The following is a 12,639-nucleotide window of genomic DNA, read 5'->3' as shown; positions in this document are numbered from 1 at the left end:
TGACATGTGGTGTCCTGCAGGGTTCAGTGTTGGGGCCGCAGCTGTTCACCTTGTATATTAATGATCTGGATGAAGGGATTGGGGGCACTCTGGCGAAGTTTGCCAATGATATGAAGATAGGTGGACAGGCAGGTAGTGCAGAGGAGGTGGGGAGGCTGCAGAAAGATTTAGACAGTTTAGGAGAATGGTCCAGGAAATGGCTGATGAAATTCAACGTGAGCAAATGCGAGGTTTTGCACTTTGGAAAAAAGAATACAGGCATGGACTATTTTCTAAACAGTGGGAAAATTCATAAAGCTGAAGTGCAAAGGGATCTGGGAGTGTTGGTGCAGGATTCTCAAAAAGGTAACTTGCAGGTAGAGAAAATGATTAAGAAAGCAAATGTAATGTTGTCATTTATCTCAAGAGGGTTGGAATATAAATGCAGCGATGTGCTTCTGAGGCTTTATAAGGCTCTAGTTAGGCCTCATTTAGAATACTGTGTCCAATTTTGGGTCCCACATCTCAGGAAGGACATACTGTCGCTGGAGCGTGTCCAGCAGAGATTCACAAGGATAATCCCTGGAATGGTAGGTTTAACGTACGATGAGCGGCTAAAGATCCTGGGATTGTATTCATTAGAGTTTAGAAGGTTGAGGGGAGATCTAATAGAAACTCACAAGATAATGTATGGCTTAGAAAGGGTGGACGCTGGGAAGTTGTTTCCGTTGGGCGGGGAGACTAGGACCCGAGGACACAGCCTTAGAATTAGAGGGGGTCAATTTAAAACTGAAATGAGGAGATATTTCTTCAGCCAGAGAGTAGCGGGCCTGGGGAATTCATTGCGATGGAGCGCAGTGGAGGCTGAGACGTTAAATGCCTTCAAGGCAGAGATTGATAAATACTTGATCTCAGAAGGAATCAAGGGCTATGGGGAGAGTGCAGGGAAGTAGAGTTGAAATGCCCATCAGCCACGATTAAATGATGGAATGGACTTGCTGGCCGAATGGCCTTACTTCCACTCCTATGTCATATGGTCTTATTACTTAACGGTTACTGGCTTCCACGCAGAAAATGACCCATTTATTCCTACTCTTTGTTTCCTCTCTGTTCATGTCAGTACACTTAGCTTTAAGTTTCCATGCTAATCTCTTTATGTAAAACCTTATTAAAAACCTTCTGAAAATCAAACTAAACCACATCCACTAATTCGCCCAGTTCGGTGAATAATCCTTAAAAATTTCCAACAGATTTGTCAAGCGTGATTTCCCTTTCATAAATTATGCTGACTCTTTCCAATCCTGTCATTGTTTTCCAGTGGCTTTGCTATCAAATCTTTTACAGTGCACCCTAGTATTTTCCTCAATACCAATTACAGGCGAGCCCATCTGTAATTCCCTGTTTTGTCTCTACCTCCACTTTTGAATAATGGGTTTATGTCAGCTACCGACTGATGCATTGGAACTGTTCCATAGTCTGTAAAATCTTGAAAGATGACCATCATTGCATCCATTATTCCTAAAGCCACTCCCTTAGGTACTCTGGGATATACATTGTCGTGCCCTGGGGTTTCGCTGGCCTTTAACCCCATCAGTTTCCCCAACACTATTTCTCTATTCCTGCTGATATTCTTCAGTTCTTCTCCTTCACTAGACCATGTATTCCCCAACATTCTTGGGATATTATTTGTATCCTCCACTGTGAAGACAAAACTGAAATATGCATTTAATTGTTCTGCCATACCTTTGTTCCTCATTATAATTTCCCCACTTTCTGACTGCAAGTTCAAGGTCTGAAAATACCAGAGTACACATGCCCGATAACATCATGATGCTAATAAAATGTGTTTATTTGTTGTGAAGCCCACAGCAAATCTTTCTCACTTAGAGCTTGTCTTCTTTCTGAACTGTTAGTTGCGATTAGTTCCACGTGCCTGCTGTTTCTTGCTGTTTCTCCTTTACAAGTAATTTGGAAGTTAATAATTTCCTTCCGAAAGTTCCTATTGAATTTGCCTCCATAATCCTCTCAGATAGCACATTGCAGAGAGTAAAAACTCACTGATTTAAAAATAATTCCCCACACCTCTGAAATAAACCAAAACACAGTACTGTGAATGCTGGAAATCTGAAACTAAAACAGAAATTGCTGAAGAAACTCAGCAGGTCTGGCAGCATTTGTGGAGGGAAAACAGAGTTAATGTTAACAAAATGTTCACTCTGTTTTCTCTCCAGAGACGTTGTCAGAACTGCGAAATTTCTTCAACAACTTCTCTTTTGGTCTCCTTATTTCTGCTCTGATTCTTTTTTGCCAATTCCATCAATTACTTTGTTTCCTTTCAATTTGCAGTTAAATATGAGAGGATTAGGTTCCTTGTGATCGCTTTGAAGAATGCAGTGGAAATTTATGCCTGGGCACCAAAGCCTTATCACAAATTCATGGCCTTCAAGGTAAACTTTGACAAGACAAACTCATATTATTGTTTTTCCCAAAGCTGCCATCAGCCATTTCAAATAATGAGCTCCTCTCAACAGTCTTTTGCAGATCTTCAGCACAAACCATTATTGGTTGACCTGACGGTGGAAGAAGGGCAAAGGTTAAAGGTTATCTATGGGTCTCACACTGGTTTCCATGTGATTGATGTCGATTCAGGGAATGTCTATGACATTTATATACCATCACATGTAAGTGGAATGTTCCACTGTTCTGATTCATGGTAGAGAAGCCTTCTGTCCTATTTGCCGTAGCCCAAGTAACATGAAACCCTGCAACATTGTATGTGTTGTAACGATTTAGAATGATATCACCTTGAAGGATGCCATGATGTCTGAGCCATCTGTTTGAAAGAACTATTCAATTATTCCCACTCTTTCCTCACCACAGTTTTCTAGATTGTTCCGTTTGAAATATTTATCGAGTCCTTTATAAAAGTTACCATTGCATTGGCTCCTACCACCCTTTTCAGGCAGCTGATATGATCCCAGCTGAGGTTAGCAGTGCACAAGTCAGATTAAAATCTGGCTTGATAGAACTCTTCTTTAGGGTTTGACAAGGTCACTGAAACCCAGAATCACCACAATAAAATACAATCCTGTTACTTCCAATAGCATCCCATCACTGTAGTCAAAATTCCAGGAGAATTCCCTTCTCCATCTCAAGTAGAGTTCAGCTTAGCTGTGGTTTCAACACCCAATCATGAAAATCTGATAGCCTTCCCCCGATATCATCATATAACCAAGCCTAAACTTGCTCAACTTTAATTAACACATTCAGGATTTTAACCAACACTTCTGGTCTGGAACTTTAAAGCTAATGTCCTTCATTTTCCTAGGTCAGTGTAAGAGTTAACTTAATTTTGAAGGGCAGAATCTTGTCATCTGTCATAGAAATCTATTTCTCTCTTTCCCTTACCATCCCAATCTCTCTCCTTCTCCTCTCACTGCCTTTCTTTCTATTTCTCTGTCCATTTCTCTCTTTTTTCCTGTCTGTCTTACCTGTCTCTTTCCTTCCCTGATTGTCCTTGCTGTCTTGGCTTTTATCTTTTTCCGTGTTGATTAATGATGTTTGTGAAAATTTTCAAACCAGATTCAGGGCAACATCACACCTCATGCTCTCATTATTCTCCCCAAAACGGATGGGATGGAAATGCTGCTGTGTTATGAGGATGAGGGGGTTTATGTCAATACGTATGGGCGAATCACCAAGGACATTGTGTTGCAATGGGGGGAGATGCCCACGTCTGTCGGTAAGGTCACAGAGAGCTTCCTCTCATTTTTTGCCTGCCCCTCAGTGTCTGCCATCTGCATAATGGAACTTCCTGTTTTTTCACTGCAGCCTACATCCATTCCAGCCAGATAATGGGCTGGGGCGAGAAGGCCATTGAGATTCGATCAGTGGAAACTGGGCACTTGGATGGAGTTTTCATGCACAAGAGAGCACAACGCTTGAAGTTTCTGTGCGAGAGAAATGACAAGGTGAGAAGCAATTCCTACTCTCAGTCAAGCTACAGTCAACCACATTGACCTTGGATTAAATGTATGGCCCATGTCTGTTTCCCTTGAAAGCTGTGAGCTTAATCTGCACTCAGTGTAGAGATAAACCTTGCAAACAATGGAGCACCAGATCGATGATTCCCCTGTTCTTTTTTTGTGTGACCTATATTTGTTTAAGTGGAGCAGCCTTTTAATATTTCATCCACAGCCACAAACATGATAATATAAAGGGGAAGACTACTGCTAGGTCTGGACAGGATCATCTAGATATTGTTGTGGCTTCAATGTTGCACAGCTTACAATCAATATGGGTCCCAACTCCAATCTGTAATTCACTCTGAGGTATCTTTTATTCTCGATGTAAACCCCTGAATGGTTCGTTAGCTTCCGGTCTATAAATTGCTCCTGCATATCTGTAATTCTATCGGTAAACCCCCTCAATTAGGTTCAAGCGATAATTCCCTTCCAGGTATTTGTTATTCTGTATATAAACCCCTGAAATTCACAATTAGATTCCAGCCTGTAACTCACTCCTGTGTTTCTCTTATTATATATCTATAAACTCCTTGATTACATTCCAGCCTGTAACTTATTCCTGTACATTCTGTCAATACTGTAACCTGAGCACTAAACGTCTGTAATTTCCAGGTTTTCTTTGCATCTGTGCGTTCGGGTGGAAGCAGCCAAGTTTTCTTCATGACCCTGAACAGGAACTCGATGATGAACTGGTAACAAGCTGGAGAGCTCACATTCTGTTCACACTCGCACTGACATGTGGAAGTCGACAATTTAGAGAGATTTCTAACCTTTAAAGGAAAAAACCTCTTGATGTCACGGATATAAAAGGACTAATGCAATATAACAAAGCCTGTGTTGCGTATCTTGAGATGATAGTGATGATTTTTTTTAAGTCCCGGTAAACTTTGTGTGCGTGGCAAGGGTCTTGGAGGGAAAACCCTCAACATTGAGACCAGCTGTGAAGACCTCTTAGCATCAGGATATCCTGAAGGTGATGGTGTTATTTTCCTGCTGGCCACACTGTGCCAGATCTGAACATAGGGAGGGAGTTAGAGAGAAAGCATGATGCTGCTGCTGCTGTCTCCAGTAGTGGAGAAGGTTGTGGGAATGGGCAGGGGTGGGTGTTGGTGGGGGTGGGCAGTGGGTGTGGGGCTGGTATCAGCAGGCAAATGAACCACCATATTTTCCCCAAAATCTTTGTCTTTTTTCTGATCATCAGAAGCAAGGCCACTGGCCTGGTTAAAAAAAAGTGCAGTCATTACTGATAATTCTAACGATGGGGTAAATGTTTCAATCATAACAAAGGAAAATCAATCATTTAAAGGAGAATTACTACTAATTTCAAAGTTGATAGAACAGCATAGCAATTCTATCACTAGCTTAGTGGAAAGGTTCAGTATGTGGCTGGGTGGCTTAATTTACAGAAGTGTTTTTACACTTTGACTATATCTAGTGTTAGGCTCTGAGCCTAGTGAATTATTGGGTCTATTTCAGTTCACTAAGTTTTAATCTCAGGAATTTCCTTTGGGGATCTATTCCTGTTGAACTGACTGGTCACAAAGGAATCCATAATGTCACTTTTGGAACAGGAGAGAAGACAGCATTACTCTGGTGAAAAGTCTTTTTAGAAACTGCCTGGAAGTGTCAAGAGTGGGTGAGAGAAGATGGAGGGAGGGGTGAGGGGACCAAGGGAGGTGGTAGAAGGGAGGAAAAAGGGAAATGGAGGGTGGACTGCTGCAGGATCATTTTGGCGATATAATCCTTCTAAGTGATATGAAAGGGTTCAGTGCCAGACAAAACAGCCAATCAAAAAGGGTGTTCCCAGCATCTTGCTACGCTCTGCCAACTACACTTGTATCCTCCCCCATGGCTTCAGTCATGAATTTATTCCAATAGCCTCAAGATGGTGTGGAGATTTCCTGCAATTCTTTCACAAATGTGAACATCATTGCCAAGGACAACATTTGTTGCTGACTTCTTAAGGTCTTTGATCTGAGTGGCTCATTCAGCTGTTTCTGACAGTGGTTAAGAGTTAACCTCATTGCTATGTGTCTGGAGGTACACACAGTCAGACCAGTTATAGATGGCAGACTACCCTCCTGACGCTATCAGAAACACTTCCTCCCCACACCCAGTGCGATTGCTGAATGTTCCAATGTTGGTGGTGGCTGTTCGGCAGGGGAAGGCAGTTTGCACATATGTTTGTTTTGATCAAACACTTGGTAGGTTGGCAGTAAAGGACAAAGCTGGAAGTGAAGGCAGGTTGGAGGTTGACACATCAGTGCTAAGGAGGTGATCACAGATGTTACTCAGTCACATGTGCCCAGCCTTCAATCATTTTGGTGGCGTTTTGTTTGTTTTGAAAATGCAAAAGCCAAAAAGAAGAAATGGATTTCTACATTATGAATTACCCTGTGAGGGGGAGGGGTGTGGTTAGGGGGCTGGGGACAAAATGTGGGGACGTAGCGTGTGTTATTTGGGAGCTTGATGAGTTCTGCTCCTCTATAGAACCCACTTGTGTATCTGTCTAAATGGTTATGATTGAACTGAGTGATGTGAAGAATATTCTTTCCTTAAATAGCTGCAGGGCATGGCTGATTACGGATTAGAGTGTTGTCATGGATCAATCTATGTAATTTCCTGTTTTTTAACCTACCTCCTTTTATCATTTTGTGTGTAGCTGTTTTAACAGCAGGTATTAAGTCAAGCTTGAAGCTTTTTTTAAAAAAAATAAATTAAATGTGTCATTTTCTTACTTTTTTTTGTTATAGTACTTTCAAAAGACATCCCCTACTCTTTGGTTTCTATTTAAATTCTAATCTGTAACTCATTCCAGGATACCTATTCTCTGTATGAACATCCTGAACCCGAGACTAGATTCCAGTCTGTAACATATTCCAGGTGATCTATTATTGTAGATATAAAACCCTGAAATGTTTGATTAGATTCTAGCCTGTACCGCAATCCCTGATATCGGTTGATCTACATAAAAATCCCACTGAACCCCCAATTAGGTTTCAATCTATAACTCACTTCCTGGTGCCTGTTATTCGATTAAAAAAAATCAGCATGAACCCATCAATAAGGCTCCAGTCTATAATTCACTTCTGGTATCTATTATTCTATGCATATTTCACCTGAAACCCCACGATTATATAAAATATCTTATGCACACCCAGATTTCTATTAAACAATATATTGTATAGTCTTCACCAAATCCTTCAACTAAATTCCAGTGTCTAATTCACTCGTATATGTTACTTTATAAATCCTATTGGACCCCCTTGATTAGATCTCCGTCCATAAGTTTGGTTTTGATTTGAGTTTGAGTTTGATTCTGATCCTGGGATTCTGATATTATCTATATAATCCACCCTGAACCCCTCAATTAGATTTTTGCCTATAACTCAGTTCTGGATATTTTTATCGTACCTTGAGAAAGGAAAACCACAAGTGAAGAAAGGAACTCCACCTGAATCATTTGATAAGGTGCCAGCCTGTAACTCATCCCAGGGGTCTGTTATTCCACATAAACACTTTCAAAACCTGTGATTGGTTTGCAGACTGTAACTCACTTCCAGATATCTGTTACACATTAACTGCTGTAAACCCCTTGATTAGATTCCAGTTTTTAACTCAGTCCTGGGGATCTGTTATGTTATATACAAACCCACTGAACTACTTCATTAGATGTGAGACTGTAACTCACTCCCAGGTATCTGTTATCCTATGTATGAATTACCTCAAATAACTCCATGGAGGCTAGTATCCTGTCACCAAGTCACTCCTTATTTACTTTACATACTTAGTACTTGAAACTGGTCTGCATCCTCAAAGCCACCTCTGGGTGAAGAGAACCTCTGACATTCCTGTTTATATCTATCAGCCAGTGCTCCCTGATTGGACCAGATTAACAGCCTCAGTCAAGGAATTCATATTCTGAGAGGTCCACCTGCCTGATGCCATTGTAATCACACTACTCTGAACCATTCAAATACATTCACTCCTGTACATTCTGCCTGTGCTGTAACCCGAGCACTAACCCTCTGTAATTCCCCAGGTTTCCTTTGCATCTGTGCATTCGGATGGACGCAGCCAAGTTTTCTTTTTGACCCTGAACAGGAACTCGATGATGAACTGATAACAAGATGGAGAGCATGCATTCTGTTCACACTCGCACTGATATATGGAAGTTGATAATTTAGAGAGATTTCTAACCTTTAAAGGAAAAATGATGTGTGTTTGATTATGCTGCATGTAGTCTTGTGCTCATTACCCACTCACAGCCTGGTTGTACTAAGTGCAGAAAAGACAAAGAATTTAAGGAGGTAGGTACTACAAAGCTAATTCTTCTGGTGTGGGGAACATGAAGACGGAACACTAACATAAAGTTCCGACTTTCTAGGGGGTGATGCCAAGATGCACTTATCTACAGAGAAGCCACTGAGTCTGAGTGTGAGGCTCAATTGAAAACTTCAAAATTTGATGCATTTTAGTTCAGTGCATTTTATGGACCCAAGTCAAGAAACGAGCTGATTGGCAAAGTAACATTGAGGGACAGAACGGCCTTCTGAATTCCTGTGTAACAGATCGAAGGAATGAGGATTCTTCTCCTGTTTCTGTTAAACAGACCAAGGAGTGAAAGGGCCTTGAGAAAGGAAAACCACAAGTGAAGAAAGGAACTCCACCTGAATCATTTGATAAGGTGCCAGCCTGTAACTCATCCCAGGGGTCTGTTATTCCACATAAACACTTTCAAAACCTGTGATTAGTTTGCAGACTGTAACTCACTTCCAGATATCTGTTACTCATTAACTGCTGTAAACCCCTTGATTAGATTCCAGTTTTTAACTCAGTCCTGGGGATCTGTTATGTTATATACAAACCCACTGAACTACTTCATTAGATGTGAGACTGTAACTCACTCCCAGGTATCTGTTATCCTATGTATGAATTACCTCAAATAACTTCAAATTCTCTTCCTGTGCAACAGGCATAAGGTGGCTGAGTGGCCTCCCCTGTTCCCTGTGTAACACATTGAGATGTGGAATAGGCTGCCTCCTGTTCCTGCTTACTTTTAAAGTCGTCATTCCTGTTTTCGTATTCTTCTATGGTCTTGCTTCTCCTTATCTCAGTGACCTTCTCCAGCTCTAAAAGCCTGCAAGATCTCTGCACTCCTCTAATTCTGGCCTCTTGAGCATCCTGGATTTCCATTGCACTGCTATTGGTGTCTGTACCTGTAGTCACCTGAATCCAAGCTCTGGAATTCCCTTCCGAGCCAGTCCACTACTCTCCATCGATTTGTTCCTTTAATGTGGTTCTTAAACCATCTCTGATCAGAGTTTTAGCCATTGCCCTAAAATATTGTTGCGTGGAGCTTGGTGCTTAATTTTGGGCAGAAGTTTATGGTTCACTTCTGCAAGTTGTCATAGTGAGATAGGGGGAGGGGAGGGTGCTGTAAATTTCCTACAGACCCTGCTCACTTTTCCCCTGTCCCGCCCTGACTTCTCTGCAATTAGAGCCACCCACCTTTACCCCAGTGAGGCCCTTAATTGACCAAAAACCCAGTGAGGCCCTTAACTGACTAATTAATGGTCGTTTCCTACTTGACCTCAATTTTTAGGCTTGCACGAGGAGTTAATAGAAAGGTGAGGCCTTGAAAGTGACCCAGGTCAATGAGAAACAGATGGGCACTTCCATCAAAAAGCCCCCTTTCAACAGCAACCACATCCCCCAGAATACTCTGGCATCCCTGGCTGCTCCATCCTTCCCATTCCCCAGCCAGACTTTCTCCCATTGACCCTCTTGGGCATCACGTCCTCTCTCCACCCTAAGACCCTGTCCTTACCTGGACCTGAGTTCTGGCACTCTGTGGACTATTTGTAGTGCCAAGCCAAGCTGATGCAGTCTCGGGGACTCGTGCAACGAACTGTCTCCCACCACCCAATTATCTGATACTTCTTTGAACTGGGACTTATTCTCAAGTGAGGGAGCGGGAATCCCCTTTTCAGCCAATTCCCAATCCCTGAAGCATTCACACTCTATCAGTTTGATGCATTCCTCTCCACTTCATTGTTGGCATTCAGAGACTACCATCATCCTATAATTCATGCCCGAGGTTTTTTTTTCCATTCCTAAGAAGCACCTTGAGATGTTTTATTACATTAAAGGTGCTATGTAAATGCAAATTGTTCTTGATGATTTGATTTTTGAGATTTTAAAGGTTGTGGGATTAAACTTGGTTAGTTTGTTTGTTGATGTCAGCGATACAGATTTTCAGTAATTAAAAACAGAAAGAACTGAAAAATCTCAGCACATCTTCCACAGAAGATTCATATAAGACTTGAAATGTTGCCTGTCCTCAGTTTCTGTCTTCTCAGACCTGCTGAGTTTCTCCAACACCTCTATCTTTATTTCAGATATCCAGCATTAATATTTTAAAAGCATTTAAAGCTCATGTAGTATTTTGCTTTGATTCGTAGATTGCAGTACCTGTTAAAGCTTGAATCATTTTTTTGGTCACCAAGTATCACCTTCTAGGTCTGCCATTCCCTGATTGAATTTTGAAAGGAAAATTCATTCTTGGTCGCAGAAAGACCTACCCTGATAAGCTGAGGTGTGAACTTAGTGAGTAGTGCATTCAACTTGAAGGCAAACATCATAGAATCAATTTCCAATATAGAGATTCATGCTTGTTTCCTGTGCTGCCGAGCCCAGTGCCGGTACTGAGGGAGCACTGCATTGTCATAGGTGCCAACTGCAAAAGAGGTATTAAACCAAGTCATCTCTGCCCTCTGATGTTGACATTAAAGATCCCACGATCTCTGTTACAAAGGAGAGCAAAGACATTCTAACGCACACCTAGGACTTCAGGTACACGGTTCCTTGAAAGTTACATTCAGGCAGACAGAGTGATAAAAAAGGCATTTGTCACACTTACCTTCATTGGTGAGTGCATTGAGTATAGGAGTTGGGACATCATGTTGCAGTGTGCAGAAAACTGGTGAGGCCATTTTTCAAGTACTGTGTACATTTCTGGTCGCCCCACTATAGGAAGGAGATTATTAAATTGGAGAGGGTGCAAGATAGATTTTCTAGGATCTGACCAGGCCTGGAGGGTTTGAGTTATAAAGAGAAGCTTGATAGGCTGGGAATTTTTTCATTGGAGTGTAGGAGGTTGAGGGGTGACCTTACAGAAATTTATAAAATGAGTGGCATAGAGAAGATGAATTGCAAGCGGAAGATCAACACTAAAGAACATAATATTAAGTTGAGGGAGAAAGATTTAAAAGGGACCTGAGGAGCAATTTTTTCTCATTGGGTGGTTCATATGTGGAATGAACTGCAGAGGAAATGGTAGATGCAGGTATAGTTACAATGTTTAAAAGACAATTGGTTTGGTACATGAATAGGAAAGATTTAGAGGGATATCGACCAAATACAGGCTAATGGGACTAGCTTAGTTTGGGAAACTTGGTTGGCATGGACAAGTTGGACCGAAGGGTCTGTTTCCATGCTGTATGACTCTGTGGCTTTACCTAGAAAAAAGGAATGAGGTTGTTGGCTTGCTCGCCGAGCTGGTTGGTTACCACACAAACATTTCATCACTACAATGAATAACGTCATCAGAGCCACCTCCAATGGAGTGATGTTGTTCTATTCTACTTGGACTTTATGTGATCAGGTCTGTTAAATTGGGTTGTGACATTTCCAGTTCATTTTTTTCAGCATGGATCAGTATATGGGGTCTAATTCCACATGTTTGTTGATTGCATTACGAGTTGAAAACCAGGTTTCGAGGAATTCCCATATGTGTCTGTGATTGGCTTGAACCAGGTTGGTCACGTTGTCCCAGTTAAATTGGTGGCCTTCATTGTCCAACTGCACTGAGATGATGGAAAGTTCATCATGTAGTTTTGCTGCTAGCTGGGGCTCATGTATCCTAATGGTTAGTTTTCTTTTGGTCTGGCCGATGTAATGTTTCTTCCAGTCATTGCAAGGTATTTTGTAAACTACCTTAGTCCTGCATGTCTTGGGTATGGGGTCTTTGGTTCTTGTGAGTGTTTGTCTTAGTGTGCCTCTGGGTTTTTGTGCTACCGTGATTCCGAGTGGGCATAGGAGTCTCGTTGTCAATTCTGATATGTTCTTGACTAGTGTGGTGTGGCCAGTGTATTGGAGCATACTGTGACCTCTTGGCATTGTCCATCTGGTAGGCACCTGCGGATGAAGATGTTAGGGTATCCGTTGTTAGCAAATACCTCGTATGGGTGCTTTTCCTCCTTCCTGTGTAGTTCCGGCATGTTACCATGTGTTGTGGCTCATCTGAATAGTACCCTAATATAGCTTTGTTTGTGAACTTTGCGTGATTGCTGTGGATTTAGCCAGTGTGGGTTGCCTTCCTATATACCGTGGTTTGGAATTCCCCATTGGTCATTCGTTCTACCGTGATGTCTAGGAATGGAAGCTGATTGTTGTCTTCCTCTTCGCTCGTAAATTTGATCCTGGTGAAAATGTTGTTGATGAGACAGTGTGTTTCTCCTAACTTGGTGTGTTTCGTTATGACAAATGTGTCATCCCACGTATCGTTGTGGCTGTGTGAGGGGGGCAACAATGGGTTCCAGTCTTTACATGACTACCTCTGCAATAGGTTCTG

The 12,639-nt window shown here is 41.8% G+C and overlaps 1 protein-coding gene across 10 annotated transcripts in view; it reads left to right on the top strand.

Moving 5' to 3' along the window:
• The window catches only part of LOC125457484 (TRAF2 and NCK-interacting protein kinase), a 228,425-nt gene extending 223,332 nt beyond the window's left edge, over positions 1-5,093 (top strand). For all 10 annotated transcript variants that reach the window (XM_059651186.1, XM_059651181.1, XM_059651180.1 and 7 more), the window contains 5 exons: positions 2,326-2,426; positions 2,511-2,660; positions 3,562-3,721; positions 3,811-3,950; positions 4,617-5,093. In XM_059651186.1, the coding sequence (XP_059507169.1) occupies positions 2,326-2,426; positions 2,511-2,660; positions 3,562-3,721; positions 3,811-3,950; positions 4,617-4,700 (635 nt within the window). In that variant the 3' untranslated portion in view covers positions 4,701-5,093. The remainder of the gene's footprint in view (positions 1-2,325; positions 2,427-2,510; positions 2,661-3,561; positions 3,722-3,810; positions 3,951-4,616) is intronic.
• The last annotated feature ends 7,546 nt before the right edge of the window (positions 5,094-12,639 follow it).

This window comes from Stegostoma tigrinum, chromosome 14 (assembly GCF_030684315.1).
Source record: "Stegostoma tigrinum isolate sSteTig4 chromosome 14, sSteTig4.hap1, whole genome shotgun sequence".
Lineage (NCBI taxonomy): Eukaryota > Metazoa > Chordata > Chondrichthyes > Orectolobiformes > Stegostomatidae > Stegostoma > Stegostoma tigrinum.
Note: the sequence above shows the minus strand (reverse complement) of the source record. Positions and strands in the feature narration are given on the sequence as shown.